Raw genomic sequence first — 19457 nt, forward strand, 5'->3', positions numbered from 1 at the left:
ATCAGTAAGTGCCGCTATGTGTGGTGGTGAATCAAAATGAAAGTTTGAATGGCAATCCAGTCATTTATCACACAGGCTGCAAAAAACACTCCCTCCATAGCAGCAGAGTGGACGCAATAATGGAGGCTGGTAATTTAGAAGGAGAAGCCCAAGTTTTAATGAAGTGCATAAAAGTGACCCTCCCACCTTTCACTCCAGTAAAATTCCAGTCACCTCCCATAGGAGGTGTCCATAAAGTGACTAAATACTCCTTAAAATCTTCTGTTGTAGCGGAGGAGGGGTTGTACCACGCAGTGGAAAGGGAGATTGTGTTTTCAGAAAGTTGGAAAATCTCAGGCCACAACCTCTTTGACTTAACAGATATTTAAAAGTAAAGAGGAGGATGCTCTTTTCTCCCAACAACAACTTTCTCTGCCTCCGTTACAGTTCCTGTCATTTGAATGCGATGGGTTTAATTCACATGGCTTACAGAGCCAAGGAAAACAGAGCTTTTTAAATTCCTTGTAATGAATTGCATAACTTGCGCATGTTGATGATCTTATTTTTTTAGAGAAGTCGACACCACAGCATTGGGGAATTTGTCATAAAATTTCCCTTCCCCTATTTACTGTAAGTGATACCGTTTAACAAGAAACGGCAACACTGAAGCGAGCCCTCTGTCCTCAGTCCCAGAGGACCTGTGGTCCCGAGATGAAAGTGAACTGTTATATTCATTAATTTATTTTCCAAAAACACCTACGCCGATCATTACTGATTACCACTTACAAAAAGTTAAATGCCTTAACTGGAAAGCGCCAAGAAATTAAAGAGTTTTAATTTCTTCACACCTCAACTCAAGTAAAACAAGTCCATAATCAAAAGTAACCTTCATCTCCTTCCTTTTGATGCCCAAAGCACTGACGATATCCCCCTCACTGTAATGCATTTCTCAAAATATCCCTGAAATATCTTAAAATAGCTCTACCTTTGTTTGAAAGACGTGGCTACAGCTGAATGAAAACCATCATACAATTAGCAAAATATAGACTTTCCTCAGCAGTGGAAGGAATATTCAGATCTTTTGCTTGAGTAAAAGCACCAATAACAAAATGTAAAACTGCTCCATTACGAGTGGAAGTAGTGCATTTAAACTTTTACGAGGTGAAAATAGTTCCATATTATCAGTGAAATGTACTTAAAGGATTACAGGTAAAAATAATAATCACTATGCAGACTTAGTCATCTCACTGTTACAATGCTGTTCTGTTATTGGATCATTATTACTGATGCATTAACCTTTAAGCAGCATTTTAATAATAACTGCATTTACTTATTTCAAGGTCATGGCCATCATAGAATTTATTGTCATTCTCTCCGTCTACAGTGTACAGGGAAAACAAAATGCTTTGGTGGTGTACAAGTAAAGAAACAAACAAGTACAAAAAGATTTTTACATTTTCGCTTCATGATTGCAGCAAACATCTACCCATTCATTGTTATTAAGTCACAAACACTCATCAAGTAAAATCAGTGTGACTTTCAAACTGTATGTTCAGGCACTTCTTGTAAACACTGTTCAGTCAGCCAGACGTGAGGCTAAAGGCTTTCTACCTTAAATTAGATTAGGTGTCTCTAATGTATCCCAGTGAATGTCAATACACAGTGGGTTCTTTGTAGTTATTACAGCCCTCCTGTGAAAAATCCCTCTAATCTATTACTCCTTCCATATCTAAGCTTGCTGGAAAATGAGTGGCCCGAATGGATTGTCTGAATTCGTGTGAGTCACATGTTGTTATCAGTTCCTGTGTATTGCAATATGCAGAGGATCCTATTTTAGGCTCTGTTCTCATAGAGTTTGGCTGAGGGTATATAAGAGAGTGCCCCGCCCATCTCTCTGGATCCTCCCTCTCCCCTGACTGTAAAGTATGTTCAGAGCGATAGCCTCCACGGAGACCTCAGACAAAACACAACCAGCAGTGAGGTGTTACACTCTCTGCTGACATCCACAACCACGAAAACACTTGAAACCACTTCAAGGGCATCATCATCAACTTTCTCTCTTCAGCTCTGTGGATTTTTTGGGCACTGACCGCAAGGAGAAACTTTGACGAGAGCAAGTATTTGGAATTTTAAAAAGTGAATTAAACTTTGTTCGGGACGACATGGCACTTCGGCAGAACTCTGACAAGGAGCCGAGCATCGAGTTGTTCATCAAGGTGAGATATTTCTTTCAATTTCACTACTTACTGGAAAGTAGAAGTAGACTATGAGACATGAGAGAAAGCCAGTTACACCTGAATTCACTAATTCCACATGAATTTGCCTGTTTTATATCCTTTCTTTCAGGGGAAAAGTTACAGACAAAGAAAGGAGTCACTCTTTTATCAGTATTGCTGCAGGGCAGACATCTACAGCATGTTGCTCTATGAGAGCATCAATCAGAGGACAACTCTCATTTTGATTGTGGCCTTCTGTAGATACCGTCTGCTGCAGATGCTGAAGTTTTGTATCCCCCCAAGGGTCACATCACTTTTTTTTTTATCAGTGAACTCTGGCCACAGATAGACAGTCAACCTTATCATTGCACACCCAGAAGGAGCAGGGAGCATGAAGGGTGACTGGCCTCAAGCCTGAGCCGGGCACACCCACTTTACTTACGCACACATTCAGAAACACTCATCCATATCAAGAAGTCACGTAAACAAATAGACATTTTTTTCTCATTTGCAGTCAGCTTAATATCCAAACATTATTATTCATAGTGTCATACATGTACATAAACATCTTAATAGCATCTGTTTAGAGACACAGTGTCCTCTGATATAAAACAAGGTCAAGTAAGCTCAAAAACAATACAGCACAATATGCAGTAGACAGTACTGGTAGTAGTGTTATGTCTTTTTGTAAGTTAAACTCAACTTTTAGTCACCTAAAGGAACTGTTTGAAATTTTGGTTTATATGCTTATTTTTGCTGAAAGTTAGATGAGAAGATCAACACCACTTTCTTGTCTGTACATTAAATATGAAACTACAGGCAGCGGATGTTAGCTTAGCTTAGCATAAAGACTGAAAACAAGGGGAAACAGCTAGCCTGGCCCTGTCTGAAGTTGACAAAACTTGACTTCCAGCATCTCTGAAGTTCAATAATTAACACGTTATATCTTATTTGTTTAATCCATATAAAAACCAAAATGAAAAACCGCCAAGTTGAGGTGTTAGAGGTGCTATGTGCAGGTTCCTCTTGGTCTGGCACAGCCAAAACTCACAGGAACAGAAACAGGAAATCACTGCTCCCATCCAAGAGTTAGTCCACCACACAAACCCCTGTAAAAATGCAACATGTCAGGTTTTTAGAAATATTAAACAAACAAGATTTGACATGTTATTTAATGAGCGTTGGAAGGCAGATTTTGTGACCCTGCAGAGCCAAGCTAGCTGTTTCCAACCTTTACATTAGGCTAATCTAAGCAGCTGCTGGCTGTTGCTTCATTACCTTAAAGACATGAGAGCAGTACAGTATGTATCCTTTCATTTAACTACCAGCGAGAAAGTGAATGAGTGAATTTCCCAAAATGTCAAACTATTCCTTTAGCAACATATTAGCAAAAAGCTCAGAAAAATACAGCTGTCATATTGTGAGCTAGCTGAAGCACGAGATGTTAGCGACAATTGTTTTCTGCTGTAACATAATGCCTCTTTTTCCCTGCAGAGAGGAAAACACCTTCAAATGTACCAGAAATGTTGTTCGCTTGCAAAATCACTTGTTTATCAGCAGAGGAGAGGAGAAAAGATATTGAGATATTGAAAGCTTCACCGGCTGAATTGGGTCATGATATAAAGACAGAACAAAATAAAACTTTATTACTTTCTGTGTTTTTTAGGCTGGACATGATGGCGAGAACGTGGGGAACTGCCCATTCTGCCAGAGGCTCTTCATGGTTTTATGGCTGAAAGGAGTCAAGTTCACCGTGACCACTGTTGACATGAGGAAGTAAGCACCCCTCCTGCGGCAGAAACACTTCCTGAGCATCTGGTCACGGGGACTTTCACACAGAACTCTATTAAGAAGCAAAACGAGAGAGAAATTGAGACGTTTCTTTCAGTATATCCAAAACATTTCTCACTTATCAATAGGTGTGTTGCTCACTCTGTCTCCCAGAGGTCAGAGGGAGGAGCCCGTGAGGCCAAAGTGTACAAAGAGCTCTGTGTCGCTTTCAAACAAACACCTCCTTTAATTGAGGCTTTATTGTGTGAATTTCTCAGGGTCATTACCGGAGAGCAAATAAGATCAGGAAACTTTGAAAGGATGCTGATATTTGAATGATTCAGAACGCACACACAACGGACCTTTTAAACAGACGACCACTCCCAGCGCTGTGGGTTTTTTATAACTAAATCAACAGCCAGTGTTGAAATCATTAATCCACGGTGCCACATTTAATTCTGACGAGCCTTGATAACACAACGCGCTCTCAGTTTCAATGTGCTTGATAACAGCCTGATTGAATGAACTGAATTAAATCAGATGTCTCCCATCTTTCCGCGTCTTCTCCAGGAAGCCAGCTGAGCTCAAAGACCTGGCCCCCGGGACTAACCCGCCTTTCCTCCTCTACAACGGCACCCTCAAAACAGACTTCATCAAAATCGAGGAGTTTCTTGAACAAACACTGGCCCCTCCCAGGTATTGTTGCACTTGATCGTTAAACAGATATTAATGCAGAGTGATTTTCTCTCATCAAACAAGCTTACTCCCAGGCTTCTCTTTTCTTCTCTGGCCTGCAGGTATCCTCACCTCAGCCCATTAAACAAAGAGTCCTTTGACGTGGGAGCTGACATTTTTGCAAAATTCTCTGCTTTCATCAAGAACAGTCCGAACAACGCCTGTGAGTCGTGGTTGTTGTGATTGTGTTGTGACCTGCATGGATGTGACAAAAACACAGATACGTTCAAGAAAATATGCTTTTAAGGTGCCATCACAGGAAGTGCATTTACTCAAGTATTGCACTTAAATTGTGAGGTACTTCACTTGAGTGGTTCCTTCTTATGTTACTTTATACCTCTACTCTGCTACATTTCAGACAGAAATATGACAGTTTATTTGACAGCTATACTGTCAAACATGTTCAGATTTTATTTACAAAATGAGCCTCTAAAACATGATGTTTTTTTTTAATAGAATAAACTGCCAAATACATACTTACATACACATCCATTATTATAATGTAAAAACTCTAAATGGGGCCACTTTTGTGAAATGAGTACTTTCATTTTGCTGAAAATACTTCTGCACTTCTGCTTAAGAAAACCCTGAATGCAGGAGATTTACTTGTAACAGAGTAAATTTATACTATTGAACTGATACTCACTAAAGTAAAGGATCTGATCAAAAGTGTGTTCCCAGTATTTTATGTTTCACCTACTCTCCGTTCCAGTAGCCATTTGCAATCTACTGTTTCAATCCATGTTTCCAAGTTTATCTTTGTTTGTGTTTACCTACAAGCAACTACAGCTGTTAAATAAATGTAATAGAGAAAAGGTATAAAGTTGCATAAATTAAAGTACCTCAAAATTGTAGTTAAATGTACTCACAGTTTATCCGCAGTTACAATACACCTCTGGCAATTACAGACAAAAACACAACATATCTCTGTGTTTCTGATTCTCCAGTTCATGAGAAAAACCTGCTGCGAGAGTTCAAACGTCTGGATATCTACCTGAACTCTCCCCTCCCCGAGGAAATCGATCACAACTCCACAGAGACCATCACCATCTCCAAGAGGAAATACCTGGACGGCGACCGCCTCACCTTAGCTGACTGCAACCTGCTGCCCAAGCTGCACGTTATCAGGGTGAGACAGTGCGTTATCATTCTGGGGTCATCTCCGGTGCACTGTGGGTTTCTTTGCTCACTTTGTACTCTATAGAGTAAATCTTCAGCCTGGAGGCCGAGGAGGAAAGCAAGGATTTACATGTACTCAAGTTCTTTGCTAAAGTACCTGAACATTTAGATTTTATGCATCAGGATTAACAATCTAATGTTTCAGTCATGGAGGTCAAAAATTCTGCAGCACGAGTACTTTTACTTTCTATATTTTACGTTCATGTAGTTGATAATACATGCATACTTCTACTTAAGTAACAGATGTTGACCTGCATGAGTATTTTTGCAGTTTACTTGAGTAGTTTAATATTTCAGTGTTACATATTTAAATGATCTTTCACTCCTGATCTTTATGTACCTGGTGTACTCTGTGTTTCTCAGGTTAATTTCAGTCTTCCTTTCATTTTATTTCAGATTGCTGCCAAGAAGTACTGCGACTTTGACATCCCTGCACATTTCACAGGCGTGTGGCGATACCTTGAAAACGCCTACGAGAGAGAGGAGTTCAAGCAGACGTGTCCGGCCGACATTGAAATCGAGAAGGCTTACTTCAGCGTGGCCAACAATAGGAAATAAGCTTTTGATTCTCTGTCATTAAAGTCCTGTTTTCAGCTGGTGTAACTGTGCATGTAAAGAAGTTGATCTGTGGAGGGCGCTACAACCTACACAAGTAAACTGTGCCAATGAATTGGACACTATTCCACCTTAAACACCTTGACCTGTTACAGTAGACTTTTGGACACTCTAAAGCAAAATGTTTTATTGGTTGTATGTATCGACTATCTGCTGTCACTCACAGAGAAATGGTGCATTTATTCCCCATTGAAAAGGCCAAATGTGCAATTGAATGTTTGTGTTTATAGTGTAAATATATTTTTTCATGCTTTTTATAATCAAAACACCCTCATTAAAATGGAAAGATTGTGTTAGTGTGAGCAGCAGCTGCAGAAACCTTCACAAACAGTTCATCTTTATTCAAAACGTGAAATACATTTCTTCTTCTTACACTGTACAAATACAGTTTGATTAAATTGTCTCACTGTCACACTAATAAAAGTATCATACTGGTTTGTCATAATGATTTTTTTTTTGTGTGTGCTGAGTGGTGTTATAATGCTCCCTTGTGGGAATGAATGAAGAGACAATCCTGAATTTCACCGTCCGTTAGGTCTCATGCAGTAAATATCATCTTTAACTAGTATCACAACCAAAAGCAGGTCACATAAATGGCATTTCTGATATTCAAGTTTATTTTCAGCCACAAAAAAGACCGTTTTGCATTCTTCAAAAATATACTTTCTGTTGATCCAGTTTAGGCGAATATACTGTTTGGTGGGAAACAAAAATGGTGATGGAGAGCGAAGGCGTTTCAAATCAGGCTGAGCTAACGGTACACCAGACGTCCTGCTGCTGCCGGGCTCTAGTTGGTGACACAGTATTTCCAGAAACATGCTGGAAGGATATCAGAGAGAAAAATTTTAATATCTATTTACAATATCAAAAGTACATAATTACATTATTATCCCTTATTCAGTCCTGTAATGATCAGAAGTAGCAATTTAGTGTACTTGCACTTTACACACTATACTATTGGCAATATTCTATTTCAAGTCTCTGTTTTTAGCGTTTATAAGAAGGTTATAAACATTTAATAAATGGTTTGTAACACGCACAATAATGTAGCTGTAAGCAGACATAACTGTTAATTAATGTGTTGATCAAGAACTATAACTTCTAAAGCTGGTGTATAAACAGGTGACAATATCATTAATGACAATATAGTAAAATACTGTTGTAATAATACAAAATATGCCTTCATAGGGAAGTTATGATTGCTGTCAAACACCGTACATTAAAGAAAAGTTTTTACTGAGCACTTAAAATGAGTCATTGTATATTTTCACCACAGTGGAGTTATGTACTCGTGCTTGTAATATCTGTTAGTGTGTACTTGTACTTCCATCTGTTTCAGTGTAAGTTATCTCAGCTACAAGCCTTACTTAAACATCCTTTTATTAGATCATGAGTTTATCATGTTAATGTTAATCTGCTCGCATATCAGGCGAGGTATTATTATGATGATGGACTCGGGACTAAACGCTCGAGCCCATGTCACAGACTGGGTATGAGGGGCAGGTGTTGCATGTGCCTGATAGAAAATAATAAGAGTCACTCACCTCTTTTGTTTGTTTTGGGCAAGTTCTGCTCCGATCTGACAAAACCCTGAGAGCGAAGCTTGTCAGCCGCTGCCAGCTTCAAAACAGCTTCTTTGAGGTCCTCAACCTAAAAGCAAGGAAAAAACATGACGAAAGCAGAAGATGATTTGTTATAAACTCATCATCGGTGGTGCGCTACAGCCTAACTCACACAACCCTCATTTTAGCCTGCTTGCATTGACTTCTAGTTGATTTTAGAGTTGATTTTAAGGTAAACCACATACATACTTGCACTCAAACTCAGATCCTGCAACAAAACCACTGCTATTAATTCAACCCTGATCTAGACTTTAAACTAAAGGAGAGGCATTTGTCGTCAATAACCCTGAAACAGACTCCATGTTGAAGTCATCTCTCTACTTCAATGAGTTCCTTTAAATCTCTACCAAAATATAATTTCTGCGTTAATTGATCTTTCTGCACAATTTCTGCGATTTTAATGTGTTTTTTGTTTTTGTTTATTCCATAAAGCACTTTGTAACCTTGTTATGAAAAATCCTTCACTATTAAACAACACGTAGTGCTATATCATTACTTCCTTAAGACAGTGCACAGAGACATAATCAGCCTTACCATGTTCACAAACTTATCTGGTTGTCCCGCATCTTTAGCCCCTTGAAAAGTAAAAATAAAAATCATTTTATTGACCATATGTCACAGTTTTGTTTGCAAATTTCTGCATTATGTTCATATTGTTTTTACCTTTATTCCAGGAGTCTCTCCCTCCACTGTGATGCACCAGCAGAGGATACAGATTATTCATCTCTCTCTGCTCCGCCTCAGCGGTGTTGGGTTCATCCTCCACCTCTGACACTAATTTCTGAATGAAATCTGTTGAGATGAAACAGCTTCCTCTAATCATCCTGTTATCGTGACAGTAGCCCCCCCTGCAGTGAGTTCAGTGGAAGGCCATACAAAGTATTTCTGGATTTTGAACCATATCTCGAAGGGCAAAAAGCTCCACCAGCAGAGCTAATGCCTCACAACCAGCAAAGCAGGAGTGCTGCTCTGGTGTTGCTATTGGCAAAAGGTCGAATTTACCTAAAGTAATCCAACACTTTCAGTAAAATTGGAGAAAGTAATGGAGGAGTCTTACCTGCCTGTGGCTCCAGGTTGGAGTCAGGGTACAGAGGCAGAGCATGTGTCCTTCTTGCAGAACAAATCACAGCTACGAGGTAAAACAGAGCTACAGAAAGCATGGTGCCTTTATCTTCAGATGGTCAGATCTGGACTATACCTCTGCTTGGCAAAGACCTTCACTTATATATCCTCAGTGGCCATCCATCACAATCTGATCAATACATTATCATCACACCCAGTCTCCTTCTTAATGGTTTTGACGCGATGGATCAGGCGTCATAGACACCATTTAGGGGACCCTGTCAATTCAGCCTGAGCCTATCTGTGCTTGTACAGAGAGGCCTAACAAATGTTTACTCTGCAGCAGTAATCAGCGGCTGTCCGGCAGAGCTCTGATGGTTTATGTCTGACACCATTTCAGCGTGATGGGCTCTTCAAACGTATCATTGCTCATGTCTGAGATCACAGGCGCACAGCTGGTGGAACTATGTCACTGAAGGTTTCGACGTGACCAACATTTCTGAAGCGATTAATTGTGACTGTCTATCAGGGCAAACAGGTCACACTGTGGTGCACGTTGCAAATTTTGTTAATTGTGAGTTAAAGGTACAAACAGTAAGAGACTGTTTTCTTGTGCCATGTTTTTTACTGTTGCTGGAGGCCCAACTATATACAAAGTAGTGGCACAATGTGAAATTTAAACAATTAGTTACTTAATTTTAATGTGGCTTGGCATGTCTTCTTCCTTCTATTGTACTGAAAATTATAGATGAACCTACTCTTTGTCTTATTTCTGCTTGATTAGTCTCTTATGTTGAATATTTCTTTACTCTTGTAATACGCTGAATACTGTGCATTATTGACCAAGGAAGGAAACTCTGTTTAATATAGAAGATCAAAACAAGTTAGGAGTTTGGCTGTTGGAGGAGGCTGCGGGGCTGCAGGGCTTTTTGTCAAACTGAAAGGTCACTAATGCTCTTCAGATGAGCGGACGTGGTATCAAGTGATTTATAAGGCTGTCTCCACATCTGAAATTGCTGTTGAGAACAACAATATTTGATACATTTGGCTGCAGAGCCGTCAATGAGAAGAACACAGCTGAGTTTGGTTTTAAGGTCAGCAGTGAATTCAGACACATCACTCATTTGGAAAAAAGAAATAATAACTAACTAATAACTATCAATAACTGTCTTGGTTAAAATTACATACAGGATTCACATTGATGGGTTAATTGTGGACCCTGCATTCAAAATCTCATTGAAGCAAAAATATTGTCCTTCAGGAAAGTGGCCCCTGACTGTGACTAACGCATCATTACATCAATAAATTGTCAATATGGAACAATGTGCACAGTAAGTAGTATTTTATTGTTGTAACCGGTCAAGTTGGACCATATGTATTTTACTGTCAGTTAGTTTAGTTTTGTGGTTCTCAACCCAGGGGTCAGGTCCCTCCAAAGGATAAATCTGAGAGGTCATTAACTGATAAAACAGGTTTTGCTGCACAAATTTGTATCTGTTTTGTAAACTTTGGACTAAATCTTTTGTGAATTTTGTGAAATGTTGGAGAATGTTGCTTCTTTCTGCCTTGGACCGTTTAGATGAATGAAAACAACTTGTTTGAAGGGGAAATGTCTCTTTGACTGAGCTGCTAACAACCTCAGAGACATCTGAAGCAAGACAATGAACCCCAGGACACATTGCTTATTTGGAGGAAGTCAAGTTGGGAACTGCTGGCTCAATCTTTAACCATGGATTGTATTTGAAAAATATCATGTTATTAATGATGACAATAAATGAGGTTGCCCTCATTTGCACGGATATCAAGTTATAGACAGTTATAGAGTAGTAATTTTTAGCATGTGTTGAAGATCATTCTAAAAATTTGGGGCACTTCAAGAAAAGGCAGACGTTTCATATCCAGACCAGCTCGTGGGTCCTTCAGCATAAACCAGTCATATGAGCAAGTTTGATAGGGTCCAAAGTTCCAATTCAGCATCATTGAGTCATAAGGTGGTAGCTCTCCAACCAGGGCTGTAGAGATAAACAAGTAATGTTTATTTCACCTTTGTGAATTAGGGTTCAACCTGGAGGACAACTGGTGGGATGCTGCTCTTAACAAAATCCATATGAGCACAACTTTTACTCGCCTCACACTCATACAATTTAAGGTACTTTTTAGGGTTCATTTTTCCAAGGCCCGTTTGTCGCAAATTTATCCCAGTATCACTGACAGTTGTGACAAATGTCATGCTTCATCCTGCAATCTAACTCATATGTTCTATTCCTGTCCAGTATTATCTAGCTTTCGGCAGAGCTACTTTGATACTATGTATCAACATAGACATATCTATTCATGTCTCTCCCTATATTGCCATATTTGGGTATCCGAAAGATTACAATCGATACACTTCCAAGCAATTAGATGTTCTAGCTTTTACTTCCTTACTAGCAAGACGCCATCATCTTCTCCACTGGAAGTCTACTAAAGCTCCTTCATGTACTCAGTGGCTCAGGGATGTTATGTCCTTTCTAAAGCTAGAGAAGAATAAATATTCAGTGAGAGGTAATTCTGAAAAGTTTTACACTGAGTGGCAATCCTTTTTAACATTCATCAACTCTCTCCAATCTTTGTCTCCTAATTGACTGATGCCCCCTTTTTTCTTTCTACTCTTTTTTCTTTTACTTATTATTATTATTATTATTGTTTGTTTGTTTGTTTACTCTGTTCTTGTGTGTTTGACCCTCAAATAATATGGAAAACGTTGCTTGTTTCTCATTTACTTTATTGAGAAGCACAAATTATTGATAATATTACTGTTGCTTCTTGTTTAACTATGGTTCTCAATGTTTATGTGACACTGCTTTTTCTCATGTGCCATTTTTCTCGATAAAAACATTAAACAAAAAATAAATAAATAAGAAATACATCCCCACAATCAAAAACTACCTCAATAACACACTTTCTACTGATGATAGGGATAAAGAAAAATGGATAAAGTAAAGTACATGTACCTCAAAATTATGCTAACAGCACTTAGTAAAGTGTAGTAAATGTGCTTAGTTACTTTGCATCACCGGACATGAACCAACCAATCAATTATTAGGTTGAATGTAGGTAGATGTCTTCTGTATGAACCCTCACCTCAAAAACCAGATCTTGGCATCAGGTATTTTTTTGTCTGATCTCATTGTGAATTAGTCAAATACAGTTTGATGAGTATGGGCCATTTCTCTGAACAAAGGCTCTTAAAGTTGCTGCATGTTTAAGCAGGACAAGGCAGTTTGCTTTATTGAGGAACAAACAGTACATAATACAAGTTTAATTTGTTAGCTGCTAACCCTAACCTTTTTTTTTTTCTTTTTTTTTTGTCTTTCCCCACAATTGCAACACATTTCCAGTTTTATTGTTTTAAGTTCTTGTATATGTATCCAAAAAAAAAAAGTAAGAAAATAACCAACTCAGAATACAAAACACTTAAGTTCAGCCATGACTGGAGCACTACAAAGGTGCCATTTTTACAACTCACATTCAAACCAACCTGAATCACAAAGAATGAATGTGAAATATAAAAAATCATTTAAATGTGATATGAATTAAACGTGTGAATGTGAGGGGGAAATTCCACCACGTAATAAAATAACATTTAGATAAAAAATATATACGTTTTCTAATTTAATAATATACACCACAAAAAAGCAGCTGTTAAGATTATTCGAACGAGACCTCAGCTCAGTCACGTGACCTCGGAACGCGGAAGACGCTGTCGACCGTTAACACTGGCGTGAACCATGCAGTTACCTGGTTGTTAATTAACTGTCCTGACAGACGTTGGTAGTCTCACCAAACAGGAAAGGTGGGAGCTGATAGACAAGCGAAAACGTGAGCACCACCTGGAACGGTAGCATTAACCCAGCTAGGTAAAATAAATGCTCTTTATTTGTTGTATGTATGCTGCTAACAGGACTTCCGAGTTAGTCGTGTAGCGTAACCTTACGCAGATAGGATGCTAACAGTTAGCTAACAGCTGGTAATTACAGTGACTTCACCTAAACTGCCTGCTGTAACGTGAAGACGTCAGCTAATGTTAATTAGTGTCAATGCTAGCTGCACGAACTGGCAAAGAGTCCAAACAGATAGATGTCTACGAAGTTAAATCGAGTCACTGAACTGTTACATGCTTGTAGACAAGCTCAGGCATTAAGTTACTAGCTGCTGTAGCTTTCACATCGTGCCTTGTCGCGTTTCGCTAAAAACAGGATCATAATGAGAATTACTGAGTTTATTTAGACAGATAAACCAAAACCTCAAGATTATCTCAAGATGAGGCTTTTGTCATTAGAAAATTGTAAACAGTAAGTTCAGCTGTGTTTGTTTACTGTTTGGCTAGTTAGATGATTATCAAGGTGTGCCATGAATGGCTTTAAATTACATTAGGCCTGCAACTAACGATCGTTTTCAGAGGGGTAGTCTGGGCCCAGGCCATGTACTGTACCAAACTGTGTACAGCTTTCAGTGTCTCTAAAACTCTACGGAATAGATTTTTGCCATGTTTTTAAGATAATGCATGATGATTATTCTTTGCTTTACACACATCTAGTGGGTCATAAGTGATGATTGAGAGGGATTACTTTTGTATGAGTATATACATTGCTTTTCAGGAAAAAACCTGCATAGAATACCTTTAATGCATTTTCTCTCTTGTCCAGTGTCTGCTGCCAAAATGCTGTCTGAAGGAGGTTCTTTCATGAAGGGGATGGTCATGGGAGGCCTCTTCTGCTTGGTGCTGTCACTTCTAGGTAGTTTCAGCCCCAGCAAGGAGTCCAGGACAGAGGACCATCATCATCATCATCATGTCAAGGCCCCAAGTAAAGATGAGCTGACACGCCTCTCTGACAGTCAAGTGCAGGAGTTGAGCAATCAAGTCCGGGTCTCTTGCATTATCATGGTCCAGCCCAAGATGCTTGTTTATTGGGCTACTGCTGCTGACACCTGGAGCAAACACTGCGATAAGTCTGTGTTTTACACCTCTGAAACCTCTAAGGCGCTTGAAGCTGTAGACCTGAATGAAAAAGATGACTGGGCGAGGTTACGTAAAGCTCTGCAGCATGCTTATGAGAACGCTGGTGACCTGCGCTGGTTCTTTGTGGCACAACCGACCACGTTTGCCATCATCGAGAACCTCAAATACCTGGTGCTGACAAAGGATCCCAGCGAGCCCTTCTACCTGGGCAATGCTATGAAGTCAGGGGAGCTTGAGTATGTGGCCTATGATAGTGGGATTGTTCTGAGCTATGAAGCCCTGAAAAGGCTAGTGCATGTGTTCCAGGATGAGAACAAATGTCCAGAAAGAGGACGTGCCCTGTGGAAGCTGAGCGAGGACAAGCAGCTGGCCGTGTGTCTCAAATATACAGGTGTCTTCGCCGAGAATGGAGAAGATGCACACGGAAAGGGCCTGTTCAACAGCAAGAGTGTGGACAGCCTGATAACGGACAGCATGAAGGACAACCCCGCTAATGTAGTGGAGGGCTGCTGCTCCGACATGGCGGTCACATTTAACGGGATGTCACCGAATCAAATGCAGGTTATGATGTTTGGAGTTTACAGACTTCGTCCTTATGGTCACGTTTTTCACGACTCGTTAGTATTTTACCCTCCTGAAGGTTCAGACAATGACTAGAGACTCATTCCTTCAAGCTGGATGTGGCATTTTAAATTTTTTGCTTCTGTGATGGCAAACCTAACTTTTGGGAGATGGTTTTCTTATGCTGTTAGTAAAACTGGATCCTGGGTGGGAATAACACTTTTATGTGATTTGTACATTTTGCACTTGGCACAATCAGCACCCTGTTGCTTTGTGGTGTAAGCTAGCAGAGCCAATGGGTGTGCCGTTCTTTGAAGGAAGATGGAGCTGGGAAATGAAATGTGTGACATGAGACAAGACATCTGGAAGTTTCTGTTGTTGTAATATTATGTATCTTAATTATTTGTATTTCTGTGGTCTTAAAGCTGCATTAGTTACTAGATTATCCTGTTTTTGAACATGACAAGTTTCAGAAATGATTTAACTGTTTAAAAGTGCTTGGCCATCTTTACCACATAATGAACTGCTTTTTTTATCTCTGAGAATACATGACCCAAATCATCTTGGATATCTCCGCGTAGATAGAACTGGCCTTCACAGCTGAAATGGAAAATAATATACCTCAGTGTTGACTTCTGAGTTAAGTACATTTCTTCTGTCACGTATTAAAAAAGACAAAAAAAAAAAAAGGGACTTCCGGGTAATTAAAGTGAATAAAATGAATTTCTGATTAAACTTACTGGGTGGTGTTGAATGATCTAACAAAGACAGCTCAAAGGTGGGAATGAAGATGAAAGTGTGTAAGGGTGAACATCATACAGAAGAGTGCTGGTAGCTTTCCAGGTGTTTACTTTGTCCAGCACGCTGAATTTGTTTTGGTAACGATAAATTTGTGTTCACTTAAAGAACTGCTTTGTTAAGCTGAACAACTTTTATATCAAACTGTTAATCCATTCTTCTGCTATTAGTAACACTGGTGACCACTATGTTGTTGCATCTTCATGTTTTGCTGCTGTCAGGTAAGAAAAGAATAAAATATTGTAGCTCTGATTGATGCCCTGGTACTGCAGAAAATATGCTGTCAGATTATAAGAAATATTATTGACAAAGCTGAACATGAGGGACCAACTGCATCACGCTCACTGATATAAAAGAGAGTGGACAAAATATTAGAAACACCTACTGTAGGTTTAACAACACAGTTCAACACAACCACAAGCTGAATCAACATTGTAAAACAGTTTCAATAAATCTGAACATTATTGCCTTCATGAAGGTAAGAGTTTTATTGCAGGGCTGTTGTATTAGATGGTGTAATTTAGTATTTAGTATATCCCTTTTTACCTGACAGGAAGCGCACGAAGAGCTTCACCCACTAAGGTGGGGAGCAGAATAACAGGTCCAACATTGGACAGCTGTGTCACTCTGCCACTCCCTCAGTCATAATTCCAATACGCTCACATGCTTGACAGTACCAGTCAAATGTTTGAACACACCTTTTCATTCAGTGTTTATTTTATACATTGAAGGTGAATACTGAAGACAGCAAAACTATGACATAACACATATAGAATTATGTGCTAAACAAGTGTTTCATATTTTAGATTTATCAAAGTAGATAATTTCCCCTTGATGACAGCTTTGCACACTGTTGCAGTTCTCTGAACCAGCTTCATAAGGCAGTCACCTGCCTTACCCTGTGGAGGCCACATCACCTGGTGCAGCGCTCCATCTTGGTCAAACAGCTTTTCCATATCCTGGAGGTGTGTTTTGGGTTACTGTCCTGGTGAAAACCAATGGATGGTCCCACCGATCACAAACCAGATGGGATGGCATGTTGCGGCAGAATGATGTGTCTGCCATGCTGGGCACTTAAACCTTGAATTTTGAATAAATCACTGACAGTGTCCAACCAGCAAACCACCTCAACACAGTCACACCTCCTCCTCCTCCATGCTTCATGGTGGGAACCTCATATGCTTCCAGCCACCTTCTCTGCATCTCACAAAGACACAGCAGCTGGAACCAAAATGCTCAAATGCTAAAATCTGGATGCTTCAGACCAAAGTACAGTCCACTCTTCATACCAACACTACCTCTGCAGCACAACTGATGGTCTCAAACACATTAAGAAGGCAAGAAATTCCACCAACGTCTCACAAAGCACAGCTGTTCCCTGCAAACTATTCCAGGTGATCCCCTCATAGAGCTGGTTGAGAGAATGCCAATAGTGTGGAAAGATGTCATCAAGGCACACAGTGGCTATCTTTAAGAATTTAAAAGATAGAACAGATTTTGCTTTGTTTTCCACATAATACAATGTTGGAAATAATAAAGAAAAAACTTTGAATGAGACGTTGTCCAAGCATTTGACTGGTTCAGGCTACATCACTACTCAAACGCATTAAAACCAGGTAATGAAGGTTGCCCTGAAGTAATTAATACCATAATTTTGTGAGGGTTACCATTTGATCAAATTCTAAAATCATTGGCAATGCAATAATGTGGGCATATTTAATAGGATTAAATGTAAAATACCCACTGAGATTAAGGTTTAAAGCAAGAACTTTGTTTTATTTGTGCATAATGGCGATTGATTCAAAGCCTCCAGCAGGTTACACAGCTAAGTCCGTCGGTGTAAACAGTTGACTGGCAGCTCATGCCTCACTGTCAAGAGCTCCACACTCTGTGGGGGGGTAGTGGCAGGGGCAGGTGTTGCAGGTGGTGATATTGTCATTTGTACGTCTTCATGTGCCACAATCCGTCGTTCAGGTAGTGAACGTTCTCGATGCCGATTCCCTTGTTGACTTTTTCTCTGTTTACAAAAGACAGATTAAGATCAGGAACAGAATGGACGTTTTGTAAATGTAAAATGTTTTAAATGGAAAAAAAAATAAAAAAAAATCCTACATGCTTTCTGCAGACATCTTCATTACACCAACGCAAAGTGCATGTTGCTTTCCCTCTGCCATTATGGCCTGCATCCACGTGTCAAAGACAAACTCGTAGGGAGGTGATTTCAAATTTGGAAGGAAAGTAAGATTTTTTTTATTTTGAAGTAGCATAGAAGAGTTTCACAAATAATATTTTATAGTGCTACTGTCAAACAGTTTCCATGTGCAGCATCATGTATAAAAGGATACAACCACTGTGTCAGCGCCAGCCGGGTAGAGTTTAGCACCTGGTGACGTCAGACCGGGGCACATGATGTTGGCTCCACTTAAGACAAATTTAATGGCCCCTTTGTCTACTTGCTGGTGTGGAAGAATGAAAGGATCTATGAAAAGAAAAGGGCATTTCTTATCAGTATGGGAACATTCAGACATGGTCATCAACCAGCTGACATGGGATGGTCTTACATTTATGCAGCAGTCTGAGAGTTGGGTAGAATGGTCCTTCTCTCTGTCTGAAGAAGAGCAGTTCTCCATTCACAGTCAGGATTTCAATGTGTTCGTGGCTGTGGGAGGAATAACAGTAATATAACCTGCAGAAGGAAATCCACTGTACTGAAAACACATTGCATGTGAGACCCTTGAAAAGAAAAATGACATGTCATACCATCTCACTATTTTGACAGGGTCCTTTTTTGGCATTATGTGATTTAGCCATGTTTCAATGTCAGGAAACTGTTCCACCAGCTGATTTTTGATGCCTTTGATCACTGATGTTTTCAGCTGGATACAGTTGGACACATTTTCCTTCTCATCAAATCTGAAACAGGAAACAGGAAATGTTGTTGTTTTGTTTTGTTTTTCATGCACAAATACAGGTTGACTTGCAGACATTAAAATGTTTTGTTAGTATGATGTATGATTGTATGAATATAATTCTCAACTTCATCTCAACACACCCTGAACACTGAGATAATGTTTTAGCTTTGCTACCAAGAAATGTGCATTTCGATGTTGTGATTCTTAATTCAATCATATGATCCTAATTTTCAAATTGGAAACATGCTTAGCTGATGACTTGTGCCTCGATGTTGCCAGCTGTCTTAAAATGACGCGACTTGATTTTTGGATTTAAGGCAGTTTTGTCCAGAAACGTGAATGAATCATCTTTAAATCACACACCACTGACGAGATTTTTTCCATAACTAGTCGGACGTAAGCCTGATCTACAATAACAATAAATTATCTCACAATATGCCTTAAGTCATGATCTGTTAGTCTCATTGACTGAACATCAGCCTACAACAAACTCAGAGGACTCATCAGTTAGCGTTAGCCAGCTAGCTGTGGCTAGCTAAGGGTACAACATCAGCCACGTACTTCTTAAACATCCTCGTTGGTCGCTGTAACCACGTTCCTCAGCTGTGACGAAGCTTTTCCGGATTTACTGCGTCAGCTCGGCTCTGGTAAACGCAGGTAAACAACAAAATAAAATTCATCTATCAGTAATGCTATGGCAATTCCACGCCTGTTTCGCAGTGGAGGGCCAGCGGTATCAGGGTTACGTCACTTTACGACACTTACTTGCGAGACACGGCAAGGCAAGTCAGGTCGAATTCGATTATGATTGGCCCTTCCATCCTCTTCTGTCACCTAGGCAACTTCTGTAACTGAAACGTTTTGGCTTCCAGGGTTTCGCAACCAACAAATGATCGATAGTTAATGTCAAGGCTATTTTCCATGGTGAGAAAGCAGTATTCATGCCCTTTATTCGTTTCCTAATTTGAACAAACAAACAACACATCAATGAGCTGTGCCCTGAAAG

General features: G+C 39.6%; 4 protein-coding genes across 4 annotated transcripts; 2 read left to right on the forward strand and 2 right to left on the reverse strand.

Annotated features, from left to right (window-relative positions):
• The first annotated feature begins 1927 nt into the window (after positions 1–1927).
• clic2 (chloride intracellular channel 2) lies at positions 1928–6937 on the forward strand. Its single transcript, XM_070962511.1, has 6 exons — positions 1928–2195; positions 3862–3971; positions 4536–4661; positions 4763–4863; positions 5648–5829; positions 6276–6937. Exons 1-6 carry the CDS (start codon positions 2142–2144, stop codon positions 6435–6437), a joined length of 735 nt encoding a protein of 244 aa, XP_070818612.1. The 5' UTR covers positions 1928–2141; the 3' UTR covers positions 6438–6937.
• A 256-nt stretch (positions 6938–7193) lies between these two features.
• urp1 (urotensin-related peptide 1) lies at positions 7194–9276 on the reverse strand. The gene is made up of 5 exons (XM_070963504.1): positions 9174–9276; positions 8780–8908; positions 8651–8691; positions 8039–8144; positions 7194–7313 (listed from the first exon to the last, which is right to left on the reverse strand). The coding sequence occupies exons 1-5, from the start codon at positions 9274–9276 to the stop codon at positions 7282–7284; spliced, it is 411 nt and encodes a 136-aa protein (XP_070819605.1). The 3' UTR covers positions 7194–7281.
• Positions 9277–12906: 3630 nt separating this feature from the next.
• On the forward strand, positions 12907–15476 carry c1galt1c1 (C1GALT1-specific chaperone 1). Its single transcript, XM_070962949.1, has 2 exons — positions 12907–13077; positions 13867–15476. The coding sequence occupies exon 2, from the start codon at positions 13881–13883 to the stop codon at positions 14835–14837; it is 957 nt and encodes a 318-aa protein (XP_070819050.1). The 5' UTR covers positions 12907–13077; positions 13867–13880; the 3' UTR covers positions 14838–15476.
• A 1818-nt stretch (positions 15477–17294) lies between these two features.
• On the reverse strand, positions 17295–19264 carry mcts1 (MCTS1 re-initiation and release factor). The gene is made up of 7 exons (XM_070962950.1): positions 19217–19264; positions 19013–19095; positions 18300–18452; positions 18101–18198; positions 17885–18018; positions 17652–17719; positions 17295–17556 (listed from the first exon to the last, which is right to left on the reverse strand). Exons 2-7 carry the CDS (start codon positions 19021–19023, stop codon positions 17475–17477), a joined length of 546 nt encoding a protein of 181 aa, XP_070819051.1. The 5' UTR covers positions 19024–19095; positions 19217–19264; the 3' UTR covers positions 17295–17474.
• Positions 19265–19457: the final 193 nt, after the last annotated feature.

The sequence above is a fragment of the Chaetodon trifascialis genome, chromosome 5, assembly GCF_039877785.1.
Source record: "Chaetodon trifascialis isolate fChaTrf1 chromosome 5, fChaTrf1.hap1, whole genome shotgun sequence".
NCBI classification, from domain to species: Eukaryota; Metazoa; Chordata; class Actinopteri; order Chaetodontiformes; family Chaetodontidae; genus Chaetodon; species Chaetodon trifascialis.

What these genes read in the sequence shown, in the direction of transcription:
- clic2 (XM_070962511.1), top strand. Translation starts at nt 2,142, where the DNA reads ATGGCACTTCGGCAGAACTCTGACAAGGAGCCGAGCATCGAGTTGTTC. An exon ending in ACCACTGTTGACATGAGGAA is followed by an intron (nt 3,972 to 4,535) that starts GTAAGCACCCCT and finishes CGTCTTCTCCAG; the next exon opens with GAAGCCAGCTGAGCTCAAAG. An exon ending in GAACAGTCCGAACAACGCCT is followed by an intron (nt 4,864 to 5,647) that starts GTGAGTCGTGGT and finishes CTGATTCTCCAG; the next exon opens with TTCATGAGAAAAACCTGCTG.
- urp1 (XM_070963504.1), bottom strand. Translation starts at nt 9,276, where the DNA reads ATGCTTTCTGTAGCTCTGTTTTACCTCGTAGCTGTGATTTGTTCTGCA. An exon ending in GAGAGACTCCTGGAATAAAG is followed by an intron (nt 8,692 to 8,779) that starts GTAAAAACAATA and finishes TTACTTTTCAAG; the next exon opens with GGGCTAAAGATGCGGGACAA. An exon ending in GCCCAAAACAAACAAAAGAG is followed by an intron (nt 7,314 to 8,038) that starts GTGAGTGACTCT and finishes ATATCCTTCCAG; the next exon opens with CATGTTTCTGGAAATACTGT.
- c1galt1c1 (XM_070962949.1), top strand. Translation starts at nt 13,881, where the DNA reads ATGCTGTCTGAAGGAGGTTCTTTCATGAAGGGGATGGTCATGGGAGGC.
- mcts1 (XM_070962950.1), bottom strand. An exon ending in CCTGTCAAAATAGTGAGATG is followed by an intron (nt 18,199 to 18,299) that starts GTATGACATGTC and finishes TTCCTCCCACAG; the next exon opens with CCACGAACACATTGAAATCC. An exon ending in TCTCAGACTGCTGCATAAAT is followed by an intron (nt 18,019 to 18,100) that starts GTAAGACCATCC and finishes TTCTTTTCATAG; the next exon opens with ATCCTTTCATTCTTCCACAC.